The sequence below is a fragment of the Castanea sativa genome, chromosome 3, assembly GCF_040712315.1.
Source record: "Castanea sativa cultivar Marrone di Chiusa Pesio chromosome 3, ASM4071231v1".
Lineage (NCBI taxonomy): Eukaryota > Viridiplantae > Streptophyta > Magnoliopsida > Fagales > Fagaceae > Castanea > Castanea sativa.
The window spans coordinates 26,994,781-27,013,233 of NC_134015.1; the positions used below are offsets into that span (position 1 = coordinate 26,994,781).

General features: G+C 32.2%; 2 protein-coding genes across 2 annotated transcripts; both read right to left on the reverse strand.

Moving 5' to 3' along the window:
• Positions 1 to 894: 894 nt before the first annotated feature.
• Positions 895 to 2,149, reverse strand: LOC142628762 (uncharacterized). The gene is made up of 2 exons (XM_075802803.1): positions 1,631 to 2,149; positions 895 to 1,575 (listed from the first exon to the last, which is right to left on the reverse strand). Exons 1-2 carry the CDS (start codon positions 2,147 to 2,149, stop codon positions 895 to 897), a joined length of 1,200 nt encoding a protein of 399 aa, XP_075658918.1.
• A 1,509-nt stretch (positions 2,150 to 3,658) lies between these two features.
• LOC142628303 (glutamate decarboxylase 4-like) lies at positions 3,659 to 7,461 on the reverse strand. Its single transcript, XM_075802399.1, has 7 exons — positions 7,315 to 7,461; positions 6,977 to 7,181; positions 5,519 to 5,719; positions 5,133 to 5,347; positions 4,788 to 5,041; positions 4,634 to 4,686; positions 3,659 to 4,410 (listed from the first exon to the last, which is right to left on the reverse strand). The coding sequence occupies exons 1-7, from the start codon at positions 7,398 to 7,400 to the stop codon at positions 3,901 to 3,903; spliced, it is 1,524 nt and encodes a 507-aa protein (XP_075658514.1). The 5' UTR covers positions 7,401 to 7,461; the 3' UTR covers positions 3,659 to 3,900.
• Between the last annotated feature and the right edge of the window lie 10,992 nt (positions 7,462 to 18,453).

Sequence of the window (18,453 nt, forward strand, 5' to 3'; positions counted from 1 at the left end):
CCAATCTGTTTGTTGAACATTTTATTCACTAACCTTTGGTAGGTTGCCCTGCATTTTTCAGTCCAAAGGGCATTACCTTATAGCAATAGAGCCATTTGCTCGTGATAAAAGCAGTTTTCTCCTGATCTTCTTCAGCCATCTTTATTTGATAGTACCCCGAGAATGCATCCATAAACGTCAATAATTTATGCCCTGCTGTAGAATCCACTAGCTGGTCTATCTGGGGCAGAGGAAAACTGTCTTTTGGGCAGGCTTGTTCAGGTCTGTGAAGTCCACGCACATTCTCCTTTTTCTGTTTGCCTTTTTTACTAGGATGACATTGGCGAGCCAATCTGGGTAGTAGACCTCTCGAATAAAGCCTACTGACAACAAGTTGTTAACTTTGTCTATAATTGCTTGGTTCCACTCCAGAGCGAAGACTCGTCGTCTTTGTTGGACGGGCTTCTTCTCGGGATCCACATTTAGCTTATGTTGGATGACCTTCGGGGATATGTCTGGCATGTCCTCGTGACTCCATGCGAAGACGTCCATGTTTTCTTTAAGATACTAGACAAGTCTCGTCTTCATCTCTGGACTGAAAGCCATCCCTTTCCTGGTCATCTTTACTATTTCTCCTTCGACCAACTCCACTATCTCCAGGGCTTCCACCTTATCTTCTTCCCTCTCCTCAATCATTCATGTATGGTTTTCTTTTGCAGCTAACATGGCCTGGTAGCATTCCCTGGCCAGTACTTAATCTCCCTTTACTTCACCCACACCATTTTCCGTTGGGAATTTCACCTTCAGGCAATACGTGGAAGTGACTGTCTTCTAGCGGTTGAGTGTGGACCTCCTAATGATCACATTGTATGAAGAGGGGCAATCTACCACCAAGAAATCTAACTGACGAGTCAGCTACTGTGGATAAGACCCTACCGTGACTGTTAGCATTACTATGCCTTTGGGATACACTCTATCTCCACTAAAGCTGACGAAGAGGGACTCAAAAGGGCGCAATCTTTTTGGATCTAGCCTCAATTGTTGAAAAGCGGAGAGGTAGTTGATGTCTACGAAGCTGCCATTGTCCACGAGGATCTTCTTGGTGTTGAACTCTTCTATCGTGAGCATTATGACCAAGGGGTCGTCATGAGGTTGCTTCACTCCTCTAGCGTCTTCTTTAAAGAAAAACATATCCCTGTCTGTTTGTCTCTGTTTTAAGAGGGGTATCCTGTGGACGCTGTTCATCCATCTTTGATATGACTTCTTAAGGGATTTGAACGACCCTCCTATTAATGGCCCACCTGTGGTTGTCTTTATCTCCCCGATCACACTTGGTGGATGTTGGGACATGCGATCCTCGTCCTTTGGTGAGGCTTCACGATTGCCCTTGTCATCGTCCCTGGTCCTACTGGGTCCTCCCTTCTTCACAAATCGCTGCAGTTTCCCTTTTCGAATGAGCTCCTCTATCTGCTCTTTCAAGTCTATGCAATCCTCTATGTAATGGTTGTGATCCTTGTGGAAACAGCAATACTTCTTCCTATCGGCGTACGTTAGGTGACGAACATAATGGCCTAGGTCATTTGAGGTAGTGCTCATCTTTAATCTGCGCCAAAATTTTGTCAACAGGCATAACTAAGGGAATGAATTTTACCGTCCGATGAGCTTTCTCGTCTCTTCTTTTTCCTCCATCGTTAGTCTGACGATCTGAGTGTTCCCTTTTCCATCCTCTCCGTTCTTCTTCTTTCCTTCCCTTTTCTTCACTGGTTTTCCCTTTGTCTTTTATCACGGCTAAGGCATCTTCAGCATTCATGTACTTTTGTGCCTTCAGGAGCATCTCAACCATCGTTTTTGGAGGATTCTTTGTGAGTGAGACTACAAATTCCTTGGATTTCAATCTAGCCTTAAAGGTTATTAGCTGCACCCTATCATCAGCTTCGTCTACCTCCAAAGTCTCACGGGTAAAGCGCTTCACGTATGACCTCAAGGTCTCCTTCTCTCCCTGCTTGATGGTGAGTAAGTGGTCTACTGGCCTCCTCAGGAGTTGCCCCCCGACAAAGTGGCGTAGGAAGGAACTGCTTAACTGTTCGAAGTTGTCAATGGATGAGGTGGGTAGCTTTGTGAACCATTCCCTCGCAGCCCTTTTAAGAGTGGTAGAGAAAAGGCGGTACATTATTTCATTAAGGGCCTGCTAAAGACCTAGTGTCGTTTTAAAAGTGTTGAGATGGTCCAAGGGATCCTTAAGTCCATCAAACTGTTCAAGCTGAGGCAGGCAAAACTTTGATAGTACTGGGCACTCAAGAACTGCTGCCATGAAGAGGGAATTTGTTGTCCTAACCATCCTGTCCAAGCTTCAATCCATTTTTTCTTTGATAGCATTTCTCAGTTCGTCCATTTCTTTCTTCATTTCCCGAAGAAGCTTTGAACTTGGTTCATCTGAAATGGCTGGCCTTTGATAGCTTCATCTCTAGCTATCCCCCTCATCCTCTTGATTGTCTCTATACCAGTTGGCATCTTGCTAGAGCCGCTGTCTCATCTCCTGGTTTGGTCTAGTGAGTTATTCTACGTTAGCAGTAAGTGCTTGGATTTGCAGGGCCAATGCCTTAGGGTCTTGGTTGGACTCCATCTAAACTTAGAGAATGACTAGAACTATATTCTCAAACCTTAGTGCGAAAATATCGTCCCCACAAACAGCACCAAACTGATGGTGTACTAACTGTCAGTTAAGTTGGTTTGTCCAAATGGTGCTGAACTCTCGTTACTACTCTTGAAAAGTGAAACAAAGCCTCTCCTAAGGCGGTCACCGGTGTGGTGCCTGCCATAACGTCTCTGATGCCAAAGTCAATATGAGAAATCTTTTAAGAGAAATAAGAACCGTAAAAGTTTTTTTTTTTTTTTGTGAGAATTTTGTACCTTCTGTGCTTCTAATGAGTGTGTATATATAGTTTTGTGGTTTCTAGCCATTGGGCCTTGATTGTGGTTTTAATGCTCTTCTTGTAATGCCTTAGGGCTTATTAATGCAGGCCTTAATATAGCTCCAACGGTTTGATAGCTAGTTAGTAACTGTTCAAGGCATTGAATCCTCTTATTAATGATTTGCCTGCTCTCGTCCATGCCGCTTTGTAGGTGGACAATGGTGTTTCATGAGGTCGTCCAAGGAGAGTGGTCTCGTCAGTCCCATCACATATTATCAATATAACCTAATGTTTTTTTTAGTTTAAATTTAATTGTCTTTGTCCGTACCATTGTTATCGGCAAAATCTAAGCAAAAAGGCCAGTTATGCTCCAAAATTCTTCTGCTGTACCTAGCCTACCTGACCACAGCCCAACGCTTTGCCTTACGTGTTTCGTTGTTTGCATCCTTGGAGTGCTAGGCTTGCACACAAACTGGCATGTAGCATGGTCTTGCTAAGGAATTAGGCCAGCCGCAATTCTTGACCCACGATTCAACGGACCTGAACATAGCAGAACGGGCCTTGGCCTATCAAGGCAAAAGGGCACCCACAGACTGCATCCTAATTCACCTACCAGTGGGACTTTTGTCTTGAAGTTTTGATTTGGTTGTATTCTATGATTCTATTATTGAAGTTCCAAAAACAATCTATGATAAAATAAAGAGCATCAAAAAAGCCAATCTTTAATTCACTCTGGGATAATTCAAAGCTACTTGTAAAATAACTACCAGAAGAAAAAAAAAATTTATTAATAGTCAGTCTTTAATTGTCATTATATGAGCTTTGTAGCCAAAATGGGGGAGAACCAACACACATAAACTAATTAGAGCTCCGCAAAACTACTGAAAAAAAAAAAAAAAAAAAAAAATACAAATACAAAAACAAAATTTTCAAATGGTGTTAAAAAGTTCTGACTTTTTTTTTTTTTTTATCGACTTAAGCAGAGTTAGCTACCATCTTCAAAATACTCTTAGGAGGCCATGACCTTTTGCCTCTTGATTTCTTTCTGAGCACTAACATAGTTCTTCCAATAAGTAGTGATTTCCCTTTGTGTTTCCAAGTCACTCTTTCTCTTGGACACAACACCATTGCTCCAATTCTCTTCAACATTGACATGAACTTCTTTCCCTTCATTGTTAAGTTTTGGGGGCAACTTTTCAAGCTCATGGAGAACCGTAGTGATGTCATGCACAAGACGCTCAGCAAGGGTGCGTGAGAACTCTGCCCTTATCACAACACGAAGCACAATCACATGCTGAGCATCTGCTGGCATTGGATATGCAGGCACAATCCAACCATACCTACGCAACATTTCAGAGACCTCAAACTCATCGTGACCGCCTTTCTTGTTCTTAAGAGAAAAGGCCACCACTGGAACTCCATCATCCTTGGACAAAATCTCAAAGCAACCAGTCTTCTCTAAGCCTTCCTTTAGCACCATGGCATTTTCGTGACAATTTTCCATGATATTCTTGTACCCCTATTAACATGTACAAGTTTTTTGCATTAGGTATATATGTTATAAAGTTAATTTGAAGTTCATACTCAACATTATGTTATTGCAATTGAATGATGATAGGCCTAGTACTGTTTTTAAATTAACATGTAAATTTTTAAACACAAAACCAAAAAATAATTAAGAAATTTATTTATGATGTTGTTGAAGTAATATCAATTAAGCTTTTGTAATTTCTTAGTCTCACCTCCTGGCCCAAGCGGATTAGTTGATAATACTGAGCAATAATTTGACTTGAACCTGCATATATAAAGCAAGTAAGAAATATTTTATATTTTGTTGATTACGAAAAACTAGGATGGCATCTACAGTAAACATGAAGAAGTAATCAGACTGATCACCTTTAGAAAAATTGAGGGTAAAGGTGGATTGCTCAGCTCCAAGGTACTTAATGTGGAAGATGAGTTCTTCAGGGAGGTCATCTTTGCTTCTCCAAATATTCCACCCAATTCCAGCGTAAACAAGACCATACTTATGGCCACTAACATTGATGCTCTTCACTAGTGGAAGTCGGAAATCCCATTCGAGTTCTGGATAGATAAATGGTGCAATAAATCCACCACTTGCTGCATCAACATGAATTGGAGTATCCCATCTACCAAAAATTAAGCAAATAAATCTCAAAATCAATTAGTTTTCAACAAATGATGAAAGTTGAACTTATTAAGGAGTGAATTGGTACATACCCAGTCTGCTTGTTCTTTTCTAGCAAGAGATCATTTAAGAGCTTGACATCTTCAAATTCTCCATTGTAAGTAGAGCCCAAGATAGCTGCAACACATATCGTGTTTTCATCCACCATTTCGACAGCTTTGGCAGGGTCCATTACATAGTATCCTTCCGTCACCTTCACTTCCTTCAACTCCACCTCAAAGTACCGAGCAAATTTCTCCCAGCATACCTATACCAAAACCAACCCATATAAAGAAGTTATTAAAGATACAATCAATAACTCTAAACTTTACTAGTTTCCAACACCATTAGATTATTGTTACGCATAAATTCTTGTCAAATCAATTATACTATCATGTTTACTAAATGTTGGGCATGATACATATAGCATTATATATACCTGAACATTGGCACCAGTGACAATGTTGGGCTTGTCATAGGGTTTTCCTTCAGCCTTTCTCTTATTTTGCCATTTCCTCTTGAATGCAAGGCCTGCTAGCATTATAGCTTCGGATGATCCTACAGTTCCCACTCCAATAGCATCTTCAGACTTTTCTAATGGAGTATGAAATAGACGTGCTATTATATTCACGCACCGATTCTGTACAAACAAATCATATATAAAATCTCCATTAAAATAAATAAAACATAGAAAAATATATAGAGCAAACCCATAAAAATAAAAATAAAAAGTTACGTAAATTTGGCATATGACACTATAACCCAATCAATGCTTAATATATGAAATATCATCAACCAATGTTTAAGACGCAATCAATCTTTAGTGGACACTTAGGTCTATTTATTAATCACGTACAATATTTCCTATCACTCCATAGGAAGGGAAATGTTATATAACTATTATGACTTTTTTTAGTTTATATAACTATTTATTACATAAGAAGTATTATGGAAGAGTTTAAATATAGAACAAAATATATAATAGATCAAAAAATTTATCAAAAAATATATATTAAAATAATGAAGCCAAATTTTAAGAGGTCAACCAAAAAGTAAAGCATATTCAATTTTATATAAATTATAGACTACGGATGGAGGGATGGCCCAAAAATAAATTAATATAATGGAGTAAAGTAAAACTAAAGCCTAAAGGTAGAAGTAGAACAAAGGCATCATACCACAACAACTGTTGCTGACAATTTGACAAAAACTTTTGACATTTGGTGTTTCTTTTGCTCTTTCTTCTACTCAATATTCTTTTACCAAAGACTATGAGAAAGTTTCAACGAAATCCCCAAACCTAAACCCCCCATCAACTGCTTTAAAGGGACTATGAAAAAAAGCTTCAACCCAATGCCAAAACCGGCATCTACTGTTTCATTATTTGAATTTCAAGAAGTTTAAAGAGAAAATAATAATAATAATTCATAACTTTTTAAATAATTATTGAATAAACCCGTGCCTGGTACAATATACATAATAAAAATAGTGTTAATTAATTATGTAAACCAATCAAAACTTAAAATTTTAAGTAATTATGAAATAATTTTCCGTAACATCACTTTATTTTCATGAGTGTCGTCCCTCTCATGTCCCTTTTGGACAACAATTGCCTACCACTACAATTAAACCATATAGAAAATAAGCCTACCACAATAACAAAAGAACAATTTGGCTTAGCAAAATTTATAACTTATTTTATAATTAAAAAGACATGGAGAAATTTGACTTTTGACTTCAGGTTCAAAGTTTCCTAGTTTATAATATTTCACGCCAACCTACTCGAAACTCCGTCAACCCAACTTTCAACAGTGCATGTGCACACAGCACAGTAGCACACGTGTGTGTTTGTGTAATGCAGAGAGAGAGAGAGAGAGAGAGAGAGAGGGAATTATACGTGAAGCTCAGTGGTAACAGGGTACTCATCCATGTCAACATAATTCTTGTTGATGGACTCCATGATCAGCTTGTCACACTCAGGCTCCATCAACGTGGTGACGAAGGAAGCCAAGTTCAACTTTGGCTTGAAATCAAGCAGCAACTCATCGTGTATGATTTGGTAAGCTGCCTCCTTTGGTATTGAATTCTCTGGCATCTCATACCTACATAAAGTTCCATTAAAACGAATCTTCTGAGTTCATATTGCCGTCATAACTATAATAAATTAGCAAATAACAATAACAACATAGAAGAAGAAGAAGATAATTGATTGGTGATGGGATTGTATATATGTACCTAGGGAGTGAATCCCGGACATAGCGAGAGGCAGAAGTTGCAAGCATCGAGAGATCAGAATCAGAAGCTGGTTTTGAGAGCACCATGGTTGATGATCAACAAAATACAAGACAAAAGCGAAAGAGAGAAGAAACTTACTACTTGGTTTTGTGTTTTGAGAGCACCAAGGGACAACGTTTATATAGTAGTTTGTAGTTAGGTTTCGGGTTGCTTGGACAAGACCCTTAAAAGGTGAAAAGTATATTCTCACCATTTATTATATTTGCAAAACATGTCCTTTTTATTAATATTACTTAGAAGAAAAAACAAAGTCAGGAAGTTGAATTAATTATTCTTTTTTCTTTTCTTATATCTTTTTTTTTTTCAAAAAAGTGCAAACAAATTAAGACATTGAATTACTCAAATTGACCGCGTAAATGTGTAAACAGGTCAACCTTTAATCAGGGAACGTGAAATTCATCAAGTGGGTCCCAAACACCTTTTGTGGGCCATACTCTTGAGAAGTTCTAGTTTTAATTGTTTGTTTTGCCATACCTAGTTTTTTAGGTCTGTCTTTGGGCACCCACAGGAATAGAATGAATTCGGAGTGAAATTACGGGAAAAAGTGCCACCGCCCTCAACAATGATATTAATTAGGGTGGTTTAAGAATTTCTAGGACAAGAGGAATCATTAATAAGGAAATCACTGATAGGGAAGGGTATCAAGCAAGCTTCAAGGATTTGTTTGGGTGCTCGGAATTTATTCCTCTACCACTCCCTAAACCTTTTTTAGAGTCTGTTCGGTTGGAGGAGTGGAAAAGTGAGATGATGAAAAATTGTGAGATGATAGAAAAGTGGGAGGATGGAAAATATTTAGTTTTCCCTACTGTGTGTTCGGTTGGAGGGGTGAAAAAGTGGGAGGGTGGAAAAGTGAGAGAGTGGAAAACTTTTTTGCTCAGTTGGAGAGAAAAATAGAAAGATAGAAAATGTAATTTATATAAATTGACTATTATATCCTTGTTACATAATATGTAAGAAATAAATTTATTTGTATTCATTACATAATATAAAATTTATCACATCATATATATAAATTTATATTATTATTTTTATTATTATAATGTAAAAATTAGATTAGGTCACGTTGAAGAAAAAAAAACGTTTAGGTAATGTTGAAAAAAAAAAAAGAACGTTCAATAAAGAAGAAGAAAAAAAAACGTTCAAAAACATTGAAGAAGAAAAAAAAAAGAAAAAAGATGAGAAGCATCATGTGGGATGGGGGCTTTTTAGTAAAAGTGCAAAAGCCCCTATCCCAGGACACTTTTCTCCCCAATGTTTTCCTCCCAAATTGGGAGGAAAATATATGTGGCCCCGGGAGGAAAATTTTCCTCTCGATTTTCCATCCTTCCTATTTTTTCTCTCCAAACGAATAGTGGAAAATGTCTATTTTCCTCCCTTTGTTTTTCATCCTCCCTATTTTCACTCTAAATGGATGGGGCCTTAATCTTGCGTTATTGCTAATTAACACCTCATTAATTTAATAAATATTTTTCTTTTGATGAAAATTATTTTCCATTTTTAATCGGATCAAGTAAATATAACTAAGCTTTATAAAGCTAACAACAGATGGAGCCTCTCAAAGCACTAAAGCACTTGTTTTTTAACTAAATAAGTTTCAGTTTGACTACTACTTAATTAATTTCCTATGACCCTATATGAGTTTCACTATAAATAAAATAAAAATATAAATAAAATACTCTATATGTTTAATGGGAATGTATATATGAGAGAGAGAACAAAATAAATTTAGAATAATGCTACTACATATAAAACATTTCTTACAATATTTTTCATAATAATTAAATTTGCAAGTTTTTACCTGTACTAATTAACATCACTTTCTATTTACCATGTTGTATATATAGAAATTTAGAATATATTTTGTAATATATATCGTCTGAAAGGAAGATAATTTTAAATTCAAATTAAAGATTTTATGTAAATCCTTAAGAGAATGTCCTTTGAATATGAGGATGAGCAAAAGGTCAATTGGATTTTGTTTATGGAGATCAACTCCTAATTGATTCCTAGTTGAAAGTAGATCTGTAAATGAACAGTTCGAACGGCTAGAACTTTTTGTGAATGTTAAAATCAATCAAAGTGAGTCTCCAATGTTACCCTTTGAAAGGCTATAACCCTCTTAGCTTTAAATAGTGATCTATATTCATTTTTTTGAGTACTTAATCAACAATTTCATAGAAATTCACAAGGATTTTCTCAAGAATATTACTTTGAAGAATTTTTGGCTTATTAGTATCCTAGGAACAAATTTGCATCAGCCCTTTTGTATCAATTGTGTGAGAGCCATATGTCTAAGGACAACGAAGTGATCACACCTCTAAACTATTTATAATTCATTTATTTTGTTGTTTTTTGATTTTATAACCAGGGTCGGCCCAAGCGTTTCAGAGGCCTAAGACGAAATCTTCAAATGGGGCTTTTATGTTATCAATTAAATAATTTTTAACTAGCATTTTATATAATTAATTTTTTTTAAATCTATTCTTTTTAATTTCTAATATGATTTTTTTATTAAAATGCTAAAATTATATCGAATTTTACTACAAACTGATGTTGTAATGAATGTGATCAATGACATGAGACTTACAAAAATACTAGAAATATTATATAATTTACAACATAAGAATTACAAAGATATATCACTAATTACAAATATTCATTCAAAAATGCATTCAATAGTTTGTTGAAATTTACTATCATATTCATTGTCATATCAAATTATAAAAGTTATAGAGACCACCACGCACCCTTGATGCAGTAATCATTCCACAAGTATAAGTTTTTGTGGGATGTGGGATGTGGGAGGGCAATGGCCGAGATTTTAGTCTCTAGAAGAAAGTTTCGCACACATATACATTTAGATTAAATTAGAGTAAAATTTTTATCTTATATAAAAATAATTAAATAAATAAAAGTTATGTAGTAAAATTTATAGTATTTTTAACATTTTTCTATTTGAATTATTTGTGATTAGTAATATGTCTATTTGTAAGACCAACTTATTTAAATTTGTCTTATCTTTATCTCTAGCATTACTTAATTTTTTGAGCCTTCTTAATAGTAAAAAAAAATGTAAATTAAAATGTTTTAATATCTCCAAAAAATATTTATATGTAAAAATAAATAAAAATTGCCCCCAAATTTAGGGCCTTCTCTAGCAATGGGCCCTAGGCAATAGCCTAATTAGCCTAATCCTAGAGCCAACCACGTGTTTAACCAGGGACAGAGCCAGAACTTAGAGTTAGGGGAGGTGGCTCTGCCGTTGGTTGTGTGCAATGACTTCGACCTTCGACTTTCGACTTTGTTGCTACTTAGTCGCTTAGCTGCTAGTTGTTTAAAATTTTTTAAAGTGTCAGATTTTTTGTTTTAAGTAAAATTGGTTGACCAAGCTTAATTTTTTATTTTTTTTAGTTTTACTATTGATAATTTTTGTTGTTGTACTAATTTTTTTGGGCTTGTATATTTATTTTTTAAATTTTAGGCAGGCATATAAATATTTTTTAATGGTCTTTAAAATATGGAAAATGTTTGAACTACAAACCTTTTTACAAATTGCTAATAATGTAAGTGGTCAGCCTAAATGCGAATCAATAAGAATTTATTACCTTAACCATTTGTAAAAATATTATAGAAAAATTTGTGACTATAATAATACTCTTAAAAGAATCAATGATATTTTTAAAGGAACAAAAGTGTAATTTTCTAAAATAAAATTGCTAAAATTAGTACCTAATATATATAATAATGATATTTCTAAAAAAAATGGGAAAGCCATTACCCCAAGTCCAAACATGGCTCCGTCCATGTGTATAACGCACATGTTCCCAACATGCCATTGACATCTTTACACATAGATAGTTTTTTAAATATTTTGTGAAAATAGTTGTATCAAGATTTATTGATAACTGTTACCTCCGAGAATGTCATGCTATGTTGATTTTAATTTGTATTCTTGGAACACGTGAATCTCAGTTTATTATTTTGTGTGTACGTGTGTGTTTTTTTTTTTTCTGACTAGTTTATTAATGAGTGTATTTTCAAAGGAAAAAAATTTTATTAATGTGCAGTAAAAAAAATTATTCTGGAATATAAAAGCAAATGCGTTTTCCGTTATTTTACGTCTCTTGGCTGTCTCTGTGTGTGTCATGGCTTGCGCTTATTAGAGAGTCACGGAAGTGTTTTTCAAACTTACGAATATTTCAATTTCAAAAACTTCGATAAACCTAGCATATATATATACGTTAGTGCGTGGTAATCTAAAATCTCCCTTATTAAGGAATTGATTCAAGTAAATAAAAAACAAGCATGAACACAAAAAAGAATCTTGAACTATAACTTAGCTTTTACAAAGACAGAATTTCGTTTTACACGTTTGCGTGCACCTTTTTATCTCGTTCTAGATTTTTGTTCTTTTTATTTTTAATTTTTCATAATAATCTCGGTATGAAAAGTTGAGATCGTTCAGATTGTTTTATCTCGATCGTTCTAGATGAAGAAAAGAATATTTTAAGGAAAATTCCAAGATGTGGTAAGTCAAAGATCACTATTTGCAACGCCATTATTTTTCTGAAATGCCTTCCTCTCTCTTTCATACCATTAGTGGTTCACTTTCATTAGGTTCCTTTCCTCAACTTTGTGTGTGTATTATATATATTGGTAATTTCATAATACTTTAAAATAACAATAAAATTAGTGAAATGTTATGGCCATAACAAATCTTAAATGATATGTTGTTATTAGTTGTTACGTGTGGACAAAAGAAGAATTTTGGTGGTGAATTAAAATTAAAACTAGTAACTTTATACCTAGGATTTGTTGTGAAAATATTATAGATGTAGCCCTTCTTATAAAATTATTTAAAAAATTAACTCCACTGTTTTATATTTAATATTGAAAAATAGAAACATTTTTTAAGGCCCTAATTACTAATTAGTTCAAGAGTTCAAAAATTAACCCGCTTTTGACTCTAGTCTTGTCTTATCTTGTCATATATTACTACAGCCATGAGCCATCAGTATAAAAAATTAAAAGGCAATGAGCTAGGCATCCAACCACAAAAGTTCATATAAAATTGTGTTGTTGAACGATATTGTGATTTGCCAAGCTGATACAGATGTATTATGTTTTTCTTTAAATCAATTTGATAAATAATAAATAAATAAAAAATCATCTCCAACCTACTGTGTGATCATTTTAATAATTATTTCTGTGTATACTAATCATATAAGCAATTAAGTCATTTATACAAATCACGTAACTAATAAACAAATCTGGCTAAAAGAAAACATATATACACAATTATAACTTTATACATTAAGGAATTAGTTTGTATTTTATTTGCATTCAATTGAAGACCTTCAATTAGGTTGTTTCTACTTTAACTAAAGAAATCAAATAGTGGTTACCCTTCAGATAGGAAAAAAAAACATATATATCTTATGAAAAAGTATCATAAGATCTTTCTCTCACGAGAAAGTATATTTTGTACCCATCACATAAGAGTAAGATGTAAACTCCTTGCATGTTGGGTCCATTTATATATGAAAGAGGAGTTACATATGTTGATGTGCATGTTATCCTTTTTCCTCTGTCACGACATGAGACTTGAAAAAAAATTTCCAATATAATTAATTATTTTGTGTAAAAATTATATATAATATTCTTTTTACATGGGATAAATAAGTTCATATTGTTTCTTAAGTCTGTTAAGTCTTTTTGTTTCAATAATCTCAATCTTCCAAGATTCTTAGAACCGCTTGTGAGATTGATTGTGTTTCTTTTCTCCAATTTTAATAAACATGAAGGTTATCATCACACCCACAAAAAAAAACAAACAAACAGGGCCATATAGAAGTCACCCTCACATGAGAGGGAAGTTGCGTGCATGCAGGGACGGAGGCATTCATTGACCAAGGGGGGCAGTGGCCCCCCCTAATTTAAAAAAAAAAAAAATTTATATATATGTATATGCATTAATTTTAGCAATTTTGTTCTATAAAATTACATTTTACCCTATTAACAATATTATTGAATCTTTTTAGAGTAACGTTAAAAATACAAACTTATTTACAATATTTTTATAAACTGTTGAGGTACAAATTCTTATTAGTTCGCATCTAGGTTTATTACTTGCATAACTTTTTTACTTATCAATAATCATTCACTATATCATCAATATACTTCTAGCACTTTTCTCATTTTAAAGGCCATTAAAATTTTATAGATCTAAAATCTAAAACAACATATACTAGCCCAAAAACATTTGTGCAACAACAAAAATCACCAATAGCAAAGCTAAAAAAAATTAAGTCTAATTAACTAATTTTACTCAAATAAATAATTGCCCTTTAAAAAGTTTTAAATAGAATAATTTTGTCTTTACCTAGCAAATGCACACATTAAAAATTAAAAAAAAAAAACCTCCACAACTAAAAAGCTGCCAAACTAGAGGTCAAAGTCGCCCCCTTAATTTAAAATCCTGGCTCCGTCCCTGCGTGCATGGAAAGTTCCATGCCACCTTAGAGCAACCACATCAGCATATGTATAGTCTTCTAAAATAGAAAAAAAAATACCCAATTTACTATAGTTTATCTATCTATTATTTTAGCATTTATTTATCTCTCCTCTCAACTCTCTCAGGCTCACAGCTCTTTCTTTTTCTCATCTCATGAATCTTTCTTCCTCTAGCTTCCATTGATCGTTTGTTTGATCGGGTTTGGTCGGGTTTCTCGTTGTTTGATCGGGTTTCTTCCTCTCTCGCTCTCTCTCTCTCTCTTCCTCTAACTTCCATTCGGATTGAATGGGGTTGATCAATGGGGTTGATCAGTGGGTTTGGTCATTGATCTTGTTGCTCAAGGCTTCAATCTCGAAGAAAAGGAGAATCATTGGCTTGACCTCGTCAGATGTGGAACCCCACGACACCCATTTATGCTTTGATTCGATGGAGAAGACGGTGAATTTCGACGGAGTAATGAACACCGGTGATTTGTTGCTCTAGCAATGAGTCTAGCAATCTTGTACTTGGTTTTTTCTCTTTGTAATTCCATCTGGGGTTTGTTCAATATGATCGTTGATGGTGACCAGTGGCTGGGTGTAGGTGATTTTGGGTTTGTGTTGGGTCTGTGAAAGGGTTCCAGAGAGGAAGAGAAGGAAATAATAAAAAAATGTAAAAAAAATGAATATTTTATTGAATAACTATGTAGAATAGATAAACTGATGTGAGTATTTTGTAAAAATGGATGTATAAAATAGAAAAAGTAGGTTTTTTTGTGAAATAGACAGAAAATTTCCACGACCTGTTGTGGTTGCTCTTATAATGCTTTTTTTTTTTCCCCTTCTTCTTTTGAGTACCTTTTCATACCATCATGCGAAAGTTCAGTGCCACCTTATAATGCTCTTTTTTCCCCCTTCTTCTTTTGAGTACCTTTTCATACCATCAACGCGGTTACCTTTTGGATAGTTCCCATTATGAACAATACAGTCGCATTCTCACTTTTAAAGAAACAGAGAGTGATGAGTAAGAAAGATAAAGGAGAGGAGGAGACGAAAGTGAGAAGCATAAGGAAAGAATAAGCAAATTCAGCGAACTAATTCTAAAACTTAGATGAAACGTACGAGGTTCATTTTGCCATCAATTCAAAGTTGGAGAGGTCTGATTGTATTACACCTTTTTTAAATTTTTACTTCTTCTTAAAATATTTCATATACTAAGTAATAAATATTCTTATATTCTATTTATTTTATATTTTATTTTATTCTCTCCTTATGCCACATGCATAACCATTTTACTCTTTTATTTTTCATTAGTATTATGCCCGTGTGATGCACTGCTTAATTAAGAATAATGTGTAAACTAAAGAAATTTTTTATTAATTTAATTAAAATTAAATAATAAAAATGAAATAATTTTTTACACTGGGGTTAATGAATGCATATTGTGTAAGACTAAGGCTTTTATATAATAAAAAAATCAAATATAAGTCTAACAATGGAAGATTATAGATTAATAGATAATTCTTTTTCTTTTCTTTTCTTAATGAATGCATATTGTGTAAGACTAAGTTTTTTATATAATAATAAAAAAAATCAAATATAATTCTAGTAATGGAAGATGATAGATAACTATATAACTCTCTTTCTTTTCTTTTTTCTTTTTTTTTTTGAGAAAAAAAGGTATCAAGGGAGTTTGCATAATATATATTAAGCTTCAAAGCTCAAGTAATCACCACTGCATATATAAATGCAAAAACCTTGAATTCAATAATTATAAACAATAAAAAAATAATAATTGAAAGCATATTTAGGTGGTAACCTTAATTCAATAGTCAAGAACAATCCGGATTACTAAACTTTAAAAAATGAAAGTTAAGAAACTCACATGAGAATCTAATTTTTGTCTTTGAAATATGGGGAGGAGACACCAAAACTTGGGCGAGTTTCACCCTACGAAAGAAAAAAGAGGGTTTATATATACACACAAAAACTTCAAGATTTTTTTTAATAAAAAAAAACTAAAAGTTAAAACCTTGGCAATAAGTTTGCATTGATAATTGAAAATAACTTTAAGATATGATGAGAATTGAGAAGTAAATAAGTTCATTAGCATTGAGATATGATGACAATTGAGAAGTAAACATGCTATTGAATTAATTAAAAAAAATGAAAATAATAAAAAAATCATAGTATACAAATGCATACCTTTGTAGGTGCTGTAGATAGAAGAATGGAAGACTAAACCAAAAAACCATACATTAGGTTGGAAAAAAAACAAAAAAAAAAAACCGTTTATATATATACACTCCACCTAAAAGGAAACCAATCAAAAATCAAATACGCTAAACTTCTTGAAGTCTATGTTAATATAGAGTTTTGAAGAAACCAAATTGCACGCAAAAATTTTAGATAACAACAAAAAATTAAATATTACACTCGATATATCACCATATGCTTCATACTATTATGCCTGCTATTCAAACTCATTAACTAATGTGGGACTCTAATTCTATCGTTTAAACTTTTTTTTATGGGACGTTTTAAATTTTTATAAAAAAAAAATTTTTAAAACCTAATTTTATATCATATGTATCAAACTTTTCTTCTACATGTCAAATTTTTATCTTCCCCAACAATGTTTTTTTTGGTGGATATATACGGTTTTTTTAAGAAAAAAAAAAGTTTGATACCAATTAAGATAATTTACAATGATTAGGTCTCCCTTAAGTACAATGGTTGTGTGACACCAACTAACTAAATTAATATTTTTTTAAAGAAATTTAATGAATTTTTTGCAATTTGGTACAACCACTTAATTAGCACAACTACCACTTTTAAGCCCAATTTTTATTATATAGTATATAATATCTACAATTTTTTTATCTAAAGACCTTTTACACAAAAAAGTCCAATTAAAATTCTATTACAAAAATTCTTGGTGAAATCATATACCATACTATATAATAAAAGTTAGACATAGAAATCGTGGCTGCACTAAGTGACTACTCTCACTAATTAGTAAATTAATTTTATATCATTCGTTATGATATATTTCTTCAAATTAAGGGATAATATTTAACAACAGATTAATTTAGGTAAAATTTTAACAAATTTAAATTTTATTCAAAGTAAAAGTCTATTATAAAAAATTCTAAACTTAAATTCAAAACAGCAATTCACGTTTTCTTTCTGAAAAAAGAAAACCCAACATTTTGACTTTTACTCAAACTATAAGTCTATTATTAATATTTTAAGAACATCTAATAGTAAATTAATTTTATATTATTTGTTATGATATATTTACTCAAATTAAGGGATAATGTTTAAAATTATTTAATTTAAATAAAACTTTATCATTTAGACTCCAACAAATTAAAATTCTATTCAAAACAAAAAGTCTATTATCAAAATTTTCTAAACTTAAAATTTTCAACAAATATAAATTCTATTCAAACTAAAAGACCATTATAAAAAATTCTAGATTTAAATCCCAAATAACAACCCACGTTTTCTTTCTTTAAACAAAAAAATATTTTGACTTCTACCACAACTAAAAGTTTATTATCAACATTTTAAGAACAACTAATCATATCATCATATATATTATATATTATATAATAAAAGTTGGACTTAGAAGCCATGAATATGCCAAGTGACTACTCTCACTAATTAGTAAATTAATTTCATATTATTTTTTGAGATATATTTTCTCAAATTAAGGGATAATATTTAACAAATATTTAATTTAGGTAAAAATTTAGCATTTAAATTTCAGCAAATTTAAATTCTATTCAAACTAAAAGTCTATTATAAAAAAAAAATTCTAAACATAAATATCAAACAACACTCCACGTTTTCTTTCTTAAAAAAAAACCACATTTTGACTTTTACGCCAACTAAAAGCCTATTATCAATATTTTAAGATTAAATAATTAGTAAATTAATTATATATTTTTTGTTATGATATATTTCCTTATATTAAGGGAAAATATTTTAAAAATTTTAATTTAGAAACTTTTTCATTTAAACTTCAACAAATTTAAATTATATTCAAACTAAAAGTTTATTATCAAAAATTTCTAAACTTAAATATTTCAACAAATTTAAATTCTATTCAAAATAAAGATCTATTATAAAAAAAATCTAAACTTAAATCGCAAACAACAACCCACGTTTTCTTTATATAAAAACACTCTTTTTGACTTTTACTCCAACTAAAAATCTATTATCAACATTTTAAAAACAACTAATTAGTAAATTAATTTTATATTATTTATTAAAGAAATGTTATGTCCATAACAACTTTGCAACACTTTCATAACAAATCATACATAATAGGTTATTATGAATTGTTATTGTTGGACAAAAAAGTAATTTCAATGAAATGTTTAAATTATAATCAATAACAACTTACCACCCATGGTTTGTTGTGAAAACATTTTGGTAATAGAATTTCTTTTATTTGTTACGATATATTTTCTCAAATTAAGGGACAACATTTAATAACTACTTAATTTAAAGAAAAAACTAAAAGTTTATCATCAAAACTTTTTAAACTTAAATCTCACACAACTTACATTTTTGTTT

Bases quoted from the DNA above. Each gene is read 5' to 3' on its own strand.
- LOC142628762 (XM_075802803.1), bottom strand. From the start codon at position 2,149: ATGTACCGCCTTTTCTCTACCACTCTTAAAAGGGCTGCGAGGGAATGG. The intron at 1,576-1,630 runs GTAAAATTCATT...CGCAGATTAAAG, and splicing joins ACGAGAAAGCTCATCGGACG to ATGAGCACTACCTCAAATGA.
- LOC142628303 (XM_075802399.1), bottom strand. From the start codon at position 7,400: ATGGTGCTCTCAAAACCAGCTTCTGATTCTGATCTCTCGATGCTTGCA. The intron at 5,720-6,976 runs GTATAATTCCCT...TTGTTTGTACAG, and splicing joins CTGTTACCACTGAGCTTCAC to AATCGGTGCGTGAATATAAT. The intron at 4,687-4,787 runs GTGATCAGTCTG...TTATATATGCAG, and splicing joins TACCCTCAATTTTTCTAAAG to GTTCAAGTCAAATTATTGCT.